The 16,920-nt window shown below is 37.7% G+C and overlaps 2 protein-coding genes across 6 annotated transcripts; one reads left to right on the plus strand and one right to left on the minus strand.

Annotated features, from left to right (window-relative positions):
- Positions 1–1,833: 1,833 nt before the first annotated feature.
- Positions 1,834–6,403, plus strand: LOC149388120 (uncharacterized). Of its 5 annotated transcripts, none has more exons than XM_089624369.1 (9): positions 1,834–2,027; positions 2,158–2,232; positions 3,074–3,166; positions 3,246–3,900; positions 4,249–5,169; positions 5,245–5,372; positions 5,467–5,542; positions 5,624–6,152; positions 6,307–6,403. In XM_089624369.1, the coding sequence occupies exons 4-8, from the start codon at positions 3,255–3,257 to the stop codon at positions 6,118–6,120; spliced, it is 2,268 nt and encodes a 755-aa protein (XP_089480495.1). In that variant the 5' UTR covers positions 1,834–2,027; positions 2,158–2,232; positions 3,074–3,166; positions 3,246–3,254; the 3' UTR covers positions 6,121–6,152; positions 6,307–6,403. The 5 variants fall into 5 exon arrangements, with proteins under 5 accessions (XP_089480495.1, XP_089480497.1, XP_089480496.1 ...); XM_089624371.1 differs by having other exon boundaries at positions 6,310–6,403; XM_089624370.1 differs by having other exon boundaries at positions 3,082–3,166.
- A 7,165-nt stretch (positions 6,404–13,568) lies between these two features.
- Positions 13,569–16,470, minus strand: LOC149388121 (Protein kinase superfamily protein). Its single transcript, XM_089623429.1, has 5 exons — positions 16,339–16,470; positions 15,892–16,088; positions 15,613–15,802; positions 14,538–14,929; positions 13,569–14,006 (listed from the first exon to the last, which is right to left on the minus strand). Exons 1-5 carry the CDS (start codon positions 16,466–16,468, stop codon positions 13,653–13,655), a joined length of 1,263 nt encoding a protein of 420 aa, XP_089479555.1. The 5' UTR covers positions 16,469–16,470; the 3' UTR covers positions 13,569–13,652.
- Positions 16,471–16,920: the final 450 nt, after the last annotated feature.

The following is a 16,920-nucleotide window of genomic DNA, read 5'->3' on the forward strand; positions in this document are numbered from 1 at the left end:
AAATTTAATGAAAAAATAAGTCCAAAAAATGCCCCAAATAAAAAAAAAACTTCATAAATAAAATTATTATGTATAAGACCCAATTTTTTTATAATATATTTTATAAGTTTTCAAAATAAAAACTTCAAATTTTATTATTATTTAAGGCCTTGTAGTACCCTAGATCGACCATGCATTACATTTACATGAAATGTCTCACATAAAAAAGATAGTTTTACCTAAGTTTATTTTTGCTTAATTGCTTATTTTTGTTGAGAAATAAAACCTACGCTGTTTTTTTTTTTTTGACAATGTAAAACTTACACTATTATAAATTATACTATTTAATAAAAATACATTATTTATTGATTGTTAGATGAAAACCTTTAACTAAATGAGTTTAATCTCTATAAAAAACACAAATGATCAATCTATAAGAAGCTATATAAATATATAAATATATGTGACAATCTAACTCGTGAAAAATATACAAATTTAATATATAAATATATTAAATATATGTGACAATCTAACTCGTGAAAAATATACAATTTTAATATATTACACAAAATAGAGTCAAACTCGTTTAAAATATTTCTTTTCGAAAAAAAAACTTGTTTAAAATAATAGACTCCCCAAAGTTTGAATTGTTGTCTTTGTATGTAGCCGGAATGTGGATATGCAAATTTACATCTAATGCTTCCAACTAAGCCGAGATTATTGCTCTACGTCTTGGCTTAATTGAAAGCATTGGACGTGAAATTGCTTTACAACGAACAATATCACAGTAGACAATGATAAATATCTCTGTGCCTTTTTTGGAAGGAGCCCTAGACGATCATATTTTTTAAAATTTACTAGTTATACTTTTTTTTTTTTTTTTTGAGATTTTTCACAAACATTTCATTAGAATATGGTCATGAATACCTTAAAATTTCAAACATTCTATAAATACCTTATTTATTTTTTATTTGTTCAAATAATTTTTCTGATACTTTAGATGAAAGTGAAAAAAATAAGAAAATTTGTAAATAAAACGATAAACAACAAAACGCAGAAATAAGTTACATCATTTCAGTTAAGTTACATGATTTAAAAAAATTTAATCGTGCCTTCAAAAAATTTAATCTACTCCTATAGCAAGGAAAAACTTGGCTAAAAATTAAGTTTGAATCTCTCATCTAAACAAGTAACAAAATGTTTAAAGTCTAGTCATCTGCAACGAGAATGCAATGAGGTGTCAAAATATTTAATCCACTCTTCTATAACAAAAAAACACTCGAACCAAAAACAGAATAAAATTAACCTTAAGATTAATATTTTTAAAAGTGATAAATTGCTTATAATAATTGTCAAAAATTTTAATTTTGGTGTAACAAATATTGGACAACGTAACTTTGGTTACTTTGCGAAAAAATTTGAAATCTTGGCTATCAATTAGTTAAAATGACTATTTTGTACAATTTAATTATAAACAAACAAAAAAAAAACTGTAAAGTGAAGTAAATAAAATAAAGTATAATTAGAAATAACAGATTCTATATAAACATTTTGAAGGGGAGGTAGCTGGGATCATTTTCACTAATTTTTTGTAATTTCTCCTTTTTTTTGTGATGTAGTTAAATAGCCAATTTAAAGTTATGAATTTGCAAAATAATCAAAGTTTGTAAATAACTTAAATGTGCAGCAATCCGATTTCAAAATCTTTTTGACTCATGATTAATTTTTTTTTTGAAAGTGATAGAAAACTTAAATTTATCTATTTTGCTGAAAAGTTTAAACTTTGACTATTATGTTAATCAATAAGTGATAGAAATCTTTGGCTATTTTGTACAATTTTATTATTTTTTTGTGCGACTTGCTCCTTTCCAACGAAACGCACGGCTTCCTTTGTCGCCTGATAAGCAATTATCAGAGTTCCCTCTAACAGACAAGACTGTTCTTGATGTCGAACGAGAAACGAGCTTTCTAAATTCCCAAGCTTTGCTTCGTCCCTATCTTCGCTGGATCAACCCTTCATCCAAATCTCCATCTCCACACTGTTTGAGGTACGCTCTTCTTCCATGGAAGCTTTCACCTCTGCCCACTGTGCCACCATAATTTCGTCACTCATCTTCATCCTCTCTGTTCGTTTTTCTTTCAAATTTTTTCTGAAACTTCGTCTCCTTCAACATGCAGAAACAAGGAGGATCACACTCCACTTCTTCAAGTAAGCCGATCTCCCCAGTCACCGTCGAACTTCTCAAACCCTTGGTGAGTTTTTTTTTTTTTTTTGGTCTGCGATTTTCTGGGTAATGGTTTTTTGGGTTTTAAAATGAGACTCCATTTTTTTTCCGGGTTTGACTAAGCTTGGTTGAGGAGGATTGAGTTAAGTAAAGCCATGTTGAGTGTTTGGAGCTCAAAGGTCACTCTTTTTTGTTCATTCATTTGTTTATAATTTGAATGTTTGAATTATTTTGTGAGACATTGGCTTTGACATTGGTGTCCGTTGAGTTTTCTCGTGTTTGGGCTGAGGATGGATTTGCAATTTTTTTTATTTTATTTGACAAGATAAGGACTGCTCTCTATGTATGTACGGAGACCATTTTTTCTTTTTCCGCTATCGGTGTGTTATTGAATCAATCCGAATTTTGCAAGCCTTTAATTGACTTCGGTGGTAATTTTTTCTCTCGAGAATTTTGTTTATCCTTGGTTAGTGATGTTCTTAATGTTTTACTTTGGATATTGCATTCTCTCGGTCATTTTTTATCTGGAAAAAAATCGACAATCACTGATTTCTTGATTTTCAAAGTACACCTTCGAGTGGATGTAGTTTACGTTGTCATTGTCTGCCTAACCGTCAACATCATATCATTTTTCTCGATGTTGTTTTTGGCAGTTAAAAGTTTAATTATAATACAGATTCTGGATATTTCCACCATTCATAACGACAGTTTTTGGCGAAAGATTTTCCGATTTATTCTGTCCGATTTGCTTTTTTTGTTTTTTTTTTAATCTCACATTTTTCCGGGTTTTATTTTTATATAGATTTATTCTCAATTGTTGCTTTATAATAACAGATCCATGTGTATATGCTATTTTGTTTTCTGTAAAGATTTACAGATTTCTGGCGAGGCTATTTTTTCAAGTGAAAACTCCTTTTTTCGGCGACTCGCGATTCCAGAGATTGGAAACTTCGTTTTCAAAGGTTAATTAGCATTTTTGTCAATAATATTGTGTAGACTAAAACAAGATATTTTGGCTAACGTTTTCGTTATGCTTATCAGGTTAAATAAATGGCCGACCAGGGAGTCAGAAAGTACTGTACAACAGATCCTGGAAACCCAAATCACTACACGTGCAATTTTTGTGGGTTCACAATGAGAGGCGGAGGAATCACACGCGTGAAGCTTCACCTTAGTGGAAACGATTCGGCTAGAAGCGTCAGAAAATGCGACAAGTGTCCCCCGGAAGTGAGGAAAGAAATGAGACTCGTGCTACAAGAGGTTCGGGAGAAGAAGAAATGTAAGAGAACAATCGAGAGCACAATCAGATTGGAGATGCGTAAAAAACTTGCTCCGTTGGACGGAGATTTCGAGGATCCCGAGATGGAGCGGGACATGTATAGAGCGATGAAGAAATCCCGAGTCGATGCAGGTGCGAGCGAGTGGATTTCATCTGGTCCCGGCGGTGGTTCGGACTTTGATTCTCGACCCGAGCTCGGCAGAGCCGCATCGTTCGGAGTTGCTAGGAGTGCAGCGGCGTCGACACTTGACCCAACGGATATTACGCTTCAGAAACGACTTCCAGAAATGTCGGACTCGTCCGCAAAGAAGAGATTGGGACGAGCAGTTAGTCAATTCTTCATTCACGAGAACCTTCCTGCAAACTTGGTGACGTCTCGTCATTTCCAAAACATGCTAGCTATAGCGGCAGAGATGGGTAAGCAAAATAAGACAATTCATTGTTATTATTATTTGGTATTAGTTTCCTATTAAATGATATTTTAAAGGAAAAAGTATATAAAATAGCCATTTGAAACTAATTGATAAGCAAAATAGTCAAAATTTCAAGTTTATTGTTTTTGACATTGTGCTTAAAAATTTTGGACGGTTATCACTTTCAGAAAAATATAATTGGAGGGTCAAAAAAATTATTGAAACAAGGTACTTGCACATTTAGGTTATTTCACTATTATAGACAAACCTTGTCTATTTTGCAAATCCATTAATCTCGATTGGCTATTTAGCTAAAACACCCTATCTTAACTATGTCGATGTTTTGTTTCAGGTCCAGGTGTGTCAATACCTTCGGTGTATGAGATCCACAACACCTACTTGGCGATGGAGGTTGAGGAAACAAAGGCCTATGTGGATAAACAAAGACAAGTGTGGAATGAGTTTGGATGCACCGTCATGGTTGATGGTTGGACGGGCCCCACCAAATTAAGCATGATCAACGTTATGGTCTACTCTTCTGGCAAGACGGTATTCTTGAAGTCGATCAACGCGTCGGGTCAGATCGAGAATCACCAATTCATCTTCAACGTGTTGAATGAGGTGGTGAAAGACGTTGGAGCACACAACGTTATCCAGGTCGTCACCGATAATGGCTCGGCCTACAAAAAAGCGGGGAAACAGCTGATGATGAAATACAATTTGTATTGGACGCCGTGCGCTGTGCATTGCATTGACTCGATGCTCGAAGATGTTGGAAAAGACTCTAGAGTCTCCCAAGTGTTTAAAGACGCTCAGAACATCACGAAGCTCATATACAACGATGACATATTGTTGACGAAGATGAGAGAACATGGGAAACGTGAGATAGTTTGCCACGGGCCGACGAGATTTGCGACAAATTATTTGACGCTCGCGAGTCTTAGGAACAACAAAAGTGTATTGAGGTCGATGTTCTCTTCAGAGTGGTGGGGAGATTATTCATTCTGCCATACTGTCGCCGGTGGAATTGTCGAGTCAAAAGTGATGGACTCTGCATTTTGGGATCACGTTGACGACGTGTGCGAGATATTCGAGCCCATTTACAATGCGCTACGGTTGGTTGATACCGAAGTTATTCCGACTCTGGGCTTGCTCGATCACGTGTTTGAGACGATGAAAGACATGCTTGGAAAACTTCAAGATAAACAATGGGTTCTGGATATTGCGAACAACGTGTGGGAAAATCAACTTTGTCAGCCACTACATCAAGCAGGTAACAATTTATTGAACTTTAACATTATTTAGCATCAATGAATGTTAAGTTCTGAAATATTTATATTCCTTGTAGCTCACTATCTAAATCCGAAGTTCCAATATAACCCGGATGTAGTGATGAAAGGCGAGCATTTGCGTGCCGTGATCACTGTTTTTGAGACATTGTATCCGCACGATGATTGCTCAGAAATCGGGATCGAGGTTTGCTGTAATTTAAATTATAAAAAATATTGACAAAATTAAATTGAATTAATTAAAAAAAAAACTATTTGATTATCGTAAAATGAATGTACAGCTCTTAAAATTTCGAGATGCGAAGGGTATATTCGGTAGCAAAAGTGCAACAGGAGGACGATTGAAGATGCCCGCTGGTAAGATCCGTAACTTTTGACAACTCGAGATTTCGAGATGCGAATGATCATTTACTAATATACATGTTTTTATATCTTCAGTCGAATGGTGGAACGTGTTTGGGCACGAAACCCCTGCCATGCAGAAATTGGCAACGCGCGTTTTATCACAAACGGCTTCTTCATCAGCTTGCGGGAGAAATTGGAGTACGCTCGCATTGATCCACACGAAGAAGATGAACCGTCTCGCCCACAAGAGACTGAAACAGATCGTCTTCTGTAGCTACAACATGAAGCTACGAACCAGAGACGAAAAAGCCGAAGAAGACGACGTTGAAGCGCGGGACCCTTTGGAGATTATTCAAAGGTCTATGGAGACGATGTGTGAAGACACGAGGGACGACGTGCTCTTGGATTGGATTCGACCGGCTCACCTTGATGATGCGGCCCAGAATCCCGATCCCGCCATAGCTGCCCGAGCTCGAACTGAGGGCATTGATGTGGACCGAGTAGTGAAAGAGGAAATCGGCGCCACGTCACATGATTGTCATGGATTGTCGGATGGTAATAGTGGTGGTGATTCGTACAAACTGTTTTGAACACGGGACGTTCTTTCCCTTTAATGAGTCAGGTGATTTTTCCGGGATTCTTTTTTTTTTTTTTCAATATAATATACTAATTTCTTAACTATATTATTTATTTTTTTACTTGAGAGCAGAGATCATAGTGGTAGACATAGATGAATGGATTATGGATTTACTAATAAATATTTCTTCTGTTGATAGTAGAGACAGTGGTTTTCAGCCCCTTCAAATTCGCTGCCGTTGTTCCAGGGAAGAACTTTGTTACCAGTTTGGGATGATCGAGAAACGCAAATGGTAATTTTATGATGAACTTGGTTTACTGTTTGAGTGGTGTACAGTCCCTCTAATGCTAATGCTAATGCTAACGATTCATTTATATTGAACTATAATTCAATAAATAAGAATGAATAGAGAAATTATTTTGCTACCCTTCCGGATTAAATTACCTGATATTACTTTTATGAGTACATAATTTTTATATGCATTTATAGCTTAGAATTCTTATCATGAGGTATTTGAACTTGTTCTTTGGATTGCGCACTTCGCCATGGTTTAAAGTTTTGATTTTTGAGCAACCGGCTTTTGGCAAAACATGCTATTGATTCTCTCTTTTATTTTTTTTTTACCTTATTTGTAGACTTTACCATGTTGTCGTTTTTTTTTTTCTTTCTCCTTTTCTTTTTCTTACAAATAAAGCTTTTGTGTTTTCTACACCTTATCTCAGAATAAACAAAATGATTACCTTTAGATTCTCCCGAGTTGTAGAGCGTGTCTCAGGTTGGTGCAAAGGCGATTGTTTTTTTAACCCAGTTGAATCAACGAAGGATTCATTTTTCCGGATTGTATGTTGATGTTCTTTTCCTCTGGTTTTCTTAAGAAATGCGTACATACGCAACATTGTTGTTTTTATTTTCTTTTGTTCGAGTCATACGGTACATTAAATGGTAAACTCACCGTGAACCATCATTTGTCTTCTTTCTGGCTGGTCTTCTAGGAAAATGCCATCAACTTCAAAGTCTCGCTCGCTCTGAAGGGAAAAGAATGGCTAGGAGGGGACTCGAACATGGCCGTTCACGGGGAAATATTTACCTCAACTGACTACTTGTCCACTGAAGATCATCTTTTGTCACTGTCGCCTTGTTTGCTGGTTGACAAGCTTCTTCTTCTCTTCCGGGCTTGTTGGGTTTGGTCGACTCCGTTTTGGGCTATCGGAACCTTGAACAACGCTAATAGTGTATTTATGAGCCTGCCTTGTCTCACATCTACCAAGATGATGTCATTTTAGCAAGCGATGGAACAAATCAACGAAGATCTTCGTCTGTGGTCATGCCAAGGTCGCTCCAACATTTGATTGATGGTATATTAGCTGTTTGTTGTTTAAACTTTGGAGACCTTTTTTTTCCTCCCCTTGATATCGCTGTGTTGTTGTAGCCAGGTCTGTGTTCGGGATTCAGCTTCTTATTTTTTGATCATTAGTTTTTGTTTTTTACAGCTCTGATTATTATAGTTGATGAGTTTCTTTTGAAGCATGTTGGATATCAGTCATAGAACTACATCGTTGGATCATGTTTTGCACTTGAGCTTAGCAGACGGACCGTTGGATCATCACAGCAGAGATAACTTCCTGCGCAAGGCATCGACGGCTGAGATTGTTTCTGTGGTTTTAATGAGTCCTAGGCTGTGTATAAATAGAGAGGGTTGTAGTGAGGCTGAGATGTAACTTCATTCTTTCAATTAGTTGTTGTATACACTTGGGGAAACACTTTTGAGAGACTTTTTGTACGGGAAACACATTTGGGGACAAAAGTGAGGACGAGTGTGTAAGAACTTCTTGATAGTGATCGTGATCTTCATTGCTGGATGTAGGCACATTGCCGAACCAGGGTAAAAGTGTGTCGCTTTATTTTTCCGCGTTTGATTTGCTGGTTTTATTGCTTTCCTGGTTTTACTTGCATCAGAAGTAATCTAGGGTTTGAAGACTAGATTGTGCAAGATTCATTACAATTGGTATCAGAGCCAATTACCACCAAATCTTTGCGACACGATGGGGATCACGAAGATGGAGATCGAGCGATTCAATGGCAAAGGAGATTTTGCCCTGTGGCGTCAGAGAATGAAGGCAATTCTTGTACAGATGAAAATCTCCAAGGCGATCGATCCTGAAGCCAAACACGCTGAATCGGTCACGGCTGAAGACAAGGCAGAGATGAACGAGCTTGCCTACAGCACGATCGTCCTGTATCTTGGAGACAAAGTTTTGCGAGAAGTCGCCAATGAGAAGACTGCCATTGGCGTGTGGGCAAAGCTTCAGAGTCTGTACATGAAGAAATCCCTATCGAGAAGGATCTATCTCAAGGGAATGCTTTTTGGATTCAAGATCCAAGAAGACAAGCCGATTGAAGACTATCTTGACGAATTCAATCGGATCGTCATCGATCTCGCCAATATCGGAGTCGATACTCCCGATGAAGACCAAGCGATCTTGATTCTAAACGCCTTGCCTCTCTCATATGCAAATTTCGTCGATGCTATGAAATATGGGCGATCCTCTATCACCGCAGAGGATGTTCAGTTGGCTTTGAAAGCAAAGGCTCTTCAATCCAGAGGCGAGAAGAAATCTGCACCTGAAGGTCTTCTTGTTCGCGCTCAATCAGACAAGAAGTCAACCAAGAAGAAGAAAGGGAAGTCGAAGCCTGAAGATCAAGAGAAGCCCTTCGCGTACAAGTGTTACAATTGTCACAAGGAGGGACACATGAAGAAGGATTGCCCTGAATTGAAGAAAGACAATGGAGCCTCTACCTCCAAGACTGGAAAAGCCGCTGTTGCTGAGAACGATGGCTACGACAGTGCTGAAGCCCTGATGGTCACCACCGATCGACCCAGTTCCGAGTGGATCCTCGATAGTGGGTGTTCCTTTCACATGACACCCAACAAGGAGTGGCTTGAGAACTACGCTGACTCAGATGGGATGGTTCTTCTTGGCAATGATAAACACTGTCCAGTAATTGGCACTGGTTCCGTGTCTCTCAAGAATCATCTGGGCAAGGTCAAGATTCTTCTAAATGTCAGGTATATCCCTGAACTGAAAAGAAATTTGATTTCTCTTGGAGTTTTGGAACAGGCAGGGTACAATTTTGCTAGTGAAAATGGAATCTTGACTGTTTCCAAGAATGGAAGAGCTGTACTACAAGGTGTTCGACGAAATGGCTTGTACTTCCTCACTGCTCAAACTATCACTGGCCATACTGCTATTGTTTCAAGAGAAGAGAATTCAAGGTTGTGGCATCTCAGACTAGGCCATGTCAGTGAAAGAGGTATAACAGAACTGGCCAAGCAAGGAGTCCTTGGTGATGAAAGGATCACTGCTTTGGGTTTCTGTGAAGAATGCGTCTATGGCAAGGCATGCAGGGCTAAGTTTGGCAAGGGAGTCCACAGATCAGAGGCTATTTTGGACTATGTCCATACTGATCTCTGGGGTCCAGCAAGAGTCCCTTCTCATGGTGGCAGCAGGTATTATATGAGCATAGTCGATGACTACTCAAGAAGGCTATGGGTTTATCTGCTCAAACAAAAGAATGAGGCATTGGATTCTTTCAAGACCTGGAAGACCATGGTTGAGACTCAGACTGGAAAGAAAGTGAAGAAGCTAAGGTCTGATAATGGCTTAGAATTTTGCTCAGAACAGTTTGATAGCTTCTGCAGATTGAGTGGCATTCAAAGGCATCATACAGTTGCCAACACACCTCAACAGAATGGTCTTGCAGAGAGATTTAACAGGACTATTATGGAGAGGGTGAGATGCCTTCTGATACACGCCAAGCTTCCAAAGGCTTTCTGGGCAGAAGCTGTCAAGACTGCAGCTTATCTGATCAATAGGTGTCCCTCTACAGCCATCAAGTTGAAGACTCCTATGCAGATGTGGTCAGACCATGAAACAGACTATAGCAAACTCAAGGTTTTTGGGTGCACTGCTTATGTGCACACCAAGCAAGGAAAGCTTGACCCTAGAGCCTTGAAATGTGTTTTCATAGGCTATCCAGATGGGGTAAAAGGGTACAGGCTGTGGTGTCTTGAAACTGGGCACAAAAAGTTCATCATCAGCAGAGATGTGACTTTCAGAGAAGATGATTTCTGTGACAGAAAATCCCCTGGAGATCTTGACAGCCTTGCAGAGGAAGATGAAGCAAGCTCCGAGCATAGTGCTCAGGTGGAGATATCTACTGATACTGCCACCCAACCTGTCAATGATCATGTTGTAGAAGCTGCTGAAGATCATCTACAACACCCTGAGGGAGCTGAGGTGGAGCAGCATGATGAAGCTGCAGATCAACCTCAAGATGTTGAAGCTCATCTTGATGAAATAGAAGATCAGGTGAATGATGAGAGTGCTGGCAATCCATCTGACTACAACCTTGTGAGAGATAGAGCAAGAAGGACTCATAAACCAACTCAGAGGTTTGGTTATGACCTCACAGCCTTTGCCTTGTTGGTTGGGTCAGAGCTGCTTGAAGATGAGCCAAGAACCTTCAAGCAAGCTTGTCTCAGTGAAAAGAGAGATCAGTGGCAATCAGCTATGTTAGAGGAGCTAAAGTCTTTGAAAGAGAATGAAACCTGGACTGTTGTTGATAAACCAGCAAGCAAGAAGATTGTTGGCTCGAGATGGATATTCAAACTCAAGGAGGGGATTCCTGGAGTTGAAAAGCCACGTTACAAAGCCAGGCTTGTGGCAAAAGGTTTTTCTCAGCAGGAAGGTATTGATTACAACGAAATCTACTCGCCGGTGGTCAAACACAGGTCAATCCGTATCATTCTCTCTATGGTTGCCATTTTTGATTTAGAACTGGAACAAATGGATGTTAAAACCGCTTTCTTGTATGGAGACCTGGATGAGACTATCTATATGCAACAACCTGAAGGTTTTGAGGTTGGAGACAAGACTGAGAAAGTTTGCTTGTTGCATAAGTCTCTCTACGGCCTCAAACAGTCACCTCGACAATGGTACCTCAAATTTGACACTTTCATGACTCAGAATGGTTTTGTGAGAAGCCAGTATGATTGGTGCGTGTACTTCAAAGATCTCAAGGCAGCTGGTTTCATCTATCTACTCTTGTATGTGGATGATATGTTGATTGTGAACAAGGAACAGTCAGAGATTCAGAAGCTGAAAACTCTCCTCAGTAAGCGTTTCCAGATGAAGGATCTTGGCCCTGCTAAGGTGATCCTAGGAATGGAAATTGAGAGAGACAGGACTCAACGAAGGCTTGGGCTTTTTCAGAAGAGATATCTTACCAAGGTGCTTGAAAGGTTTGACATGAGTGAAGCCAAGCCAGTGAACACTCCCATAGCCCATCACTTCAAGCTATCAGTGACCCAATGCCCTGAAACTGAAGAAGACAAAAGGTACATGCTCACTGTTCCTTATGCTAGTGCAGTAGGGAGCTTGATGTACTCTATGATATGTTCAAGACCAGATATAGGATATGCTATAAGTCTTATCAGCAGATTTATGAGCAATCCTGGAAAGGCTCACTGGCAAGCTGTGAAGTGGGTGTTGAGATATATTAGAGGATCACATGATACTGGCATTATCTATGGCTGCAACAACAGATCCTCAGAATTTCAGGTGGAGGGTTTTGTAGACTCAGACTATGCCGGGAGTCTGGACACCAGAAGATCTCTCACAGGATATCTGTTTACCATTGGAGGTGGTGTGATAAGTTGGAAGAGTAATCTCCAGTCAGTGGTCACTCTATCAACTACTGAAGCTGAGTACATTGCTGTCACTGAGGCAGTGAAGGAAGCAATCTGGCTGAAGGGACTTGTAACTGAGCTTGGGTTCAATCAGAAGCAAGTTACAATTCACTGTGACAATCAGTCAGCAATTCACTTGTCAAAGCATCAAGTGTTTCATGAGAAGTCAAAACATATTGACATCAAGATGCATTTTGTGAGGGACATCATCAACTCAGGTGGAGTAAGCATAGAGAAGATCGGCACTGAAGATAATCCATCTGACATGCTCACGAAGTCAGTTCCTGGACACAAGTTTGCTCATTGTCTAGGACTGATCAACATGAGGAAGAAGATGGAGAAGACTGGTCCTTAGGGATCAGTGACTTGAAAATCACGAGTGCTACATGTGAGTTCAAGACTGAGGTGGAGAATTGTTGGATATCAGTCATAGAACTACATCGTTGGATCATGTTTTGCACTTGAGCTTAGCAGACGGACCGTTGGATCATCACAGCAGAGATAACTTCCTGCGCAAGGCATCGACGGCTGAGATTGTTTCTGTGGTTTTAATGAGTCCTAGGCTGTGTATAAATAGAGAGGGTTGTAGTGAGGCTGAGATGTAACTTCATTCTTTCAATTAGTTGTTGTATACACTTGGGGAAACACTTTTGAGAGACTTTTTGTACGGGAAACACATTTGGGGACAAAAGTGAGGACGAGTGTGTAAGAACTTCTTGATAGTGATCGTGATCTTCATTGCTGGATGTAGGCACATTGCCGAACCAGGGTAAAAGTGTGTCGCTTTATTTTTCCGCGTTTGATTTGCTGGTTTTATTGCTTTCCTGGTTTTACTTGCATCAGAAGTAATCTAGGGTTTGAAGACTAGATTGTGCAAGATTCATTACAAAGCACTTTAAGATTTCTCTAGTCTAAGCTTGTCAAATCACATGGATAGACTCAGTTTTTTTTTTTTAAAAAAATTTTATATAAGGTTGTTTAAAAAAAAAAAAGGAAAATATCGACATCATCCCTTCTTTTTTGTTTAATTGAAATGCGAGATTCATCCCTCAATTTTCAGAAATATCATATATTTTCACTCAGTTTAATATAAATGACACATATTTCATTTAAAATATATTATACATCAAATAGCACTCTTTTCGTTTATTTTTTTAAAAAAATAAAACTTCTCAAAATGCTTTTAATAACTCTTTATTTATTTTATTTTATTTTATATATAAACAAAAATTAAATCAAAATCTTTTTTTATAAAAAAGTTGAGGATTTTTGTTTGAAGAGAAGTTTTGATTTTTTATAAATAGTAAATAAATATATATTTTATTAAAGGTGGTATATTTAAAGGTGGGAAGTTCAAATTTTAATTTTTGTAAAAAATAAACGAAAAAATGTGGTATTTGCAATATAACTTATTTTTACGGGAGATGTTTGTTATTTATATTAAACCGAAAGGAAATGTATGATATTTCTAAAAACTGAAGGAATAAATCGCGCATTTAGATTAAACACGTAAATATCGTTCATATTTTCTCTTAAAAATATGAATTTTTTTTTTCCCGTAAAATAATTGAAATTTTCAAGTATTTAGGAAATTAACATCTTCATATTGAAGAAGTATTTGTGTAACGCATCAAACAACTAATGGGATAAAAAAAAAATCCCTAGAAAAATGCCAATAAGCGCATAACATCTGAATAGATGCAACAGAGTAGTAACAATATAAACAAATTAAGATGAAAGTGTTTTGTTTGATAATAAAAACATAAAGAAGACAGTTTTCTGTTTTTTTGATTTTTTCACAAAGAAGAGCTTCCGAAGCGAGACTTGTGCCTAGAAGTGGACCCCCATTCGATGGCCTCGGCCACGGCCCGCTGGCGCTCTCTCAATGCCGCCTCGTCATCGCCCGGGAAAGGCTCGCTGGACACGGACACTCGATCCACCGCGGCTGATGCCACGTCATCAACGCTCGTCCCGAGGAAGCTCAGTGCGGTGACCACGTCGCTCATCATCGGCCGCACCGATGGCTCCTCGTTCAGACACATTGCCGCGACTGCGATTGCTTGATTTACTACTCTTTTCGGGTACTCTCCTTCCAGGAGCGGGTCCACGATTTCCGGGTACTTTTGAGGGTCTTTAAGCACTGGGTGTGCCTAAACAAAACAAAAAAAAACAATATGATACAGCCAAATATTACTCACGTAGTTTCGATTCTTTCATTGCATCATCAACAAGGCAACAATTATATGACTTGTCAAAGAGTTATTAAGAGGATATTTAAGAAGAGAAGAAATGGGTTCCTATATTAAAGAATAGTGGATTCAAAGCAATTCAAAGCCAGATTAAAGAATATAGTGATGTGGGAGATTTGAACCCTTATACCAAAACATAAAAAATAAATAAAATATAAAATTGCTATAGACTCTGTAGGGGCCAAGAGAGGGTATATTAAGTTTAGATGCATTAATTTTTACATTTCTCGTGGAATAAAGTTAAATTGAAATGAATTTAATCAAGTAAAATGATTTGGATTTGATCATTGAAATCAAATGAGATCATCAACGTATGATCTTATAAACACTTATTATTAGTTATCATTCTCTTTCAACGTGAATTCTTAATAGTCAAGTAAGAAAAATACCAACAACTAAAGAAGAAAAAAAATTATGGTAACAAAATTTTACCCAACAAATAAGATTTTCCTCGGCGGTGGGTCTGGAGGTATCAATGGCTCTTCTTCCGGTGATTAACTCCAACAAAACAACGCCGAAGCTGTAGACATCGGACTTAACGGTGAGCTGTCCCGTTCTTTGGTACTCGGGCGCGCAATACCCATAAGTTCCCATGATTCTGGACGACACGTGGGTGTTATCTCCGATGGGCCCGAGCTTGGCGAGCCCAAAATCCGATAGCTTGGCGTTGTAGGCCTTGTCCAACAAGATGTTAGACGATTTCAAGTCCCGGTAGATCACCGGAGGGTTTGCCTTGGAGTGCAAGTATTCTAGGCCTTTCGCTGCCCCTAATGCTATTTTCATTCTCTTGCCCCAATCTAACGCCTTTTTCCCCCGAGGCAAATCTGATCAAACTCAAATAAATACATAAATTACTAATATGATTATCTTTATTTAATCACATCAAAATATAACGTATATGCTATTTACATTTACGGAAATAATTTTTTTTTTGTTTGTTTTCATTTTGAATATACAGATAACTTGTTAGGTCATTTCTAACCAAAATTGTTGATGTATATGACAAACAAATATGAAGTTTTGGGCACTAAAACTTACATTTTATGAGGTGAAGCGAAAACATTATACTTTTGAATTTATTTTAGGGTGAAGTAGCTAAATAGTCAATTTCTAGTTATGAATTTGCAAAATAATCAAAGTTTGTCTTAATTTAGTGAAATAGTCAAAATGTACAGTAATTTGGTTTAAAAAAAAAAAATTTGCCCCCATGATTATTTTTTTTAAGTGATAAATTGCTTATAATAATCGTAAAAAAATTAATTTTAGCTATCAAAAAAATTTTGAAAACGTAAATTTGGCTACTTTACTGAAAAGTTGAAACTTTAACTATTTTGCTAATCAATAAGTTTCAAATGGCTATTTTGTACAGTTTTTCTTTAATTGGGGACAGTAAAGCTCCAAGAATTTAGTCCAGTCAACATAATGATTATAAATTAAGAAGGGCTATAATTTGATTGCAAAATTTGTATTAAGGAATTAAAAAGAGATGAAGAGTAAAATGTAGTACCTAATAAGTGGTCTTCAAGAGATCCTAAAGCCATGAATTCATAGACCAAAAGTCTTTGATCTCCATCAGCACAATAGCCAATTAGATTGACCAAATTCTGATGATGCAATAGGCTCAACATCAACACCTCAACAAGGAACTCCCTATTCCCTTGTAATCCATTTCTGTCAAGTTGCTTCACTGCCACAGCCTAAACTAATAATAACACATACATCATATAATCAAAGCATTTATTCATTCAATTCTCTCATTGAAAAAAAATTGATGATGTTGTGTTACCTGGCCAGTTCTGTCTAGTCGGCCCTTGTAAACCCTACCAAAGCCTCCCTCGCCGATCAAACACTCGTGTCGGAAATTCTTCGTCGCCGTGGCCAATTCGCGGAAGCTGAAAGTTTCCGAGGCTATGTTTTGGTTTTCGCTGTTGTGGCTGTATGTTGATTCTTCTTTTTCTGGTGGACATTGCCGTTTTTTATGCTCTATTCACCAAAAAAAAAAAAAAAAATTGATGTTACTATACTCGTAATTACTGGAAAGAGATTACACCTTACCATAATTAATCTACACATAAAAATATGTAGTGGAATTTATACTTTAGAACACAACATCATTTTTTTTTATGAAATGGAAGGAGATTTTTTTTTTTAATTTTTGAATAAAATTGAAGAAGATATATATGATGTAAATGTTCATCAGTTATTATCTCTTTTTCTGAGAAAAAATAATTACCTGCATGGCGGGGATGTACGGCCGTGTCTCTCCTGTGCCCAGTTTTTGAAGAGAGTCGTTTTCTTATATTTGGTCTCTTAATTGACGTTTTCTTCTGATAATTTGATCGGAACCACGCAAAACAGCCCATATTCTTTTATGTAGCTTGAAAACCCCTAATAAGCTAGAAATAGTGTTGATAACAAAAATATGTGCAATGATCATAATTCATAAAGACTAGACCGGCTTGTAATAATGAGAAAGCTCATTGTTACACATGATCATGGATTACATAAAAAAAAAAAAACTAATGTATCATAATTCGTACGAGAGTAAAAACAAATGGGATTGAAATGAGAATGATTTTTTTTTTTTTTTTGCGCACCCGGAGATCATGGGGAGCAAAATGATAGGAGGTTTCTGACTAGAGAAAAAAGTGGAAAGCCAAATCAAGTTTAGCTTGTTCATGGGGTCCTTATTATTCCGTTGAGCAATTGTGATTACTCCTTATTTAAACGTAAAAGAAAAAGAAAAAAGGACAAAAATAGATAGGAATGTTGCGCTGCATGAGAAAAGAGGGTAATCATGGGGGTCACAACATTA

The sequence above is a fragment of the Urtica dioica genome, chromosome 8 (genome assembly GCF_054948205.1).
Source record: "Urtica dioica subsp. dioica isolate 48M chromosome 8, U.dioica_male_clone48M_v1_H2, whole genome shotgun sequence".
NCBI lineage: Eukaryota > Viridiplantae > Streptophyta > Magnoliopsida > Rosales > Urticaceae > Urtica > Urtica dioica.

Excerpts from the sequence above, each read along its gene's own strand:
- LOC149388120 (XM_089624369.1), top strand. The coding sequence starts at position 3,255 with ATGGCCGACCAGGGAGTCAGAAAGTACTGTACAACAGATCCTGGAAAC. Across the intron at positions 5,170-5,244 it reads TCAGCCACTACATCAAGCAG|CTCACTATCTAAATCCGAAG; the intron begins GTAACAATTTAT and ends TATTCCTTGTAG. Across the intron at positions 5,373-5,466 it reads GCTCAGAAATCGGGATCGAG|CTCTTAAAATTTCGAGATGC; the intron begins GTTTGCTGTAAT and ends ATGAATGTACAG.
- LOC149388121 (XM_089623429.1), bottom strand. The coding sequence starts at position 16,468 with ATGGGCTGTTTTGCGTGGTTCCGATCAAATTATCAGAAGAAAACGTCA. Across the intron at positions 16,089-16,338 it reads CGTACATCCCCGCCATGCAG|AGCATAAAAAACGGCAATGT; the intron begins GTAATTATTTTT and ends TTTGGTGAATAG. Across the intron at positions 14,007-14,537 it reads AGGAAAATCTTATTTGTTGG|GCACACCCAGTGCTTAAAGA; the intron begins GTAAAATTTTGT and ends TGTTTTGTTTAG.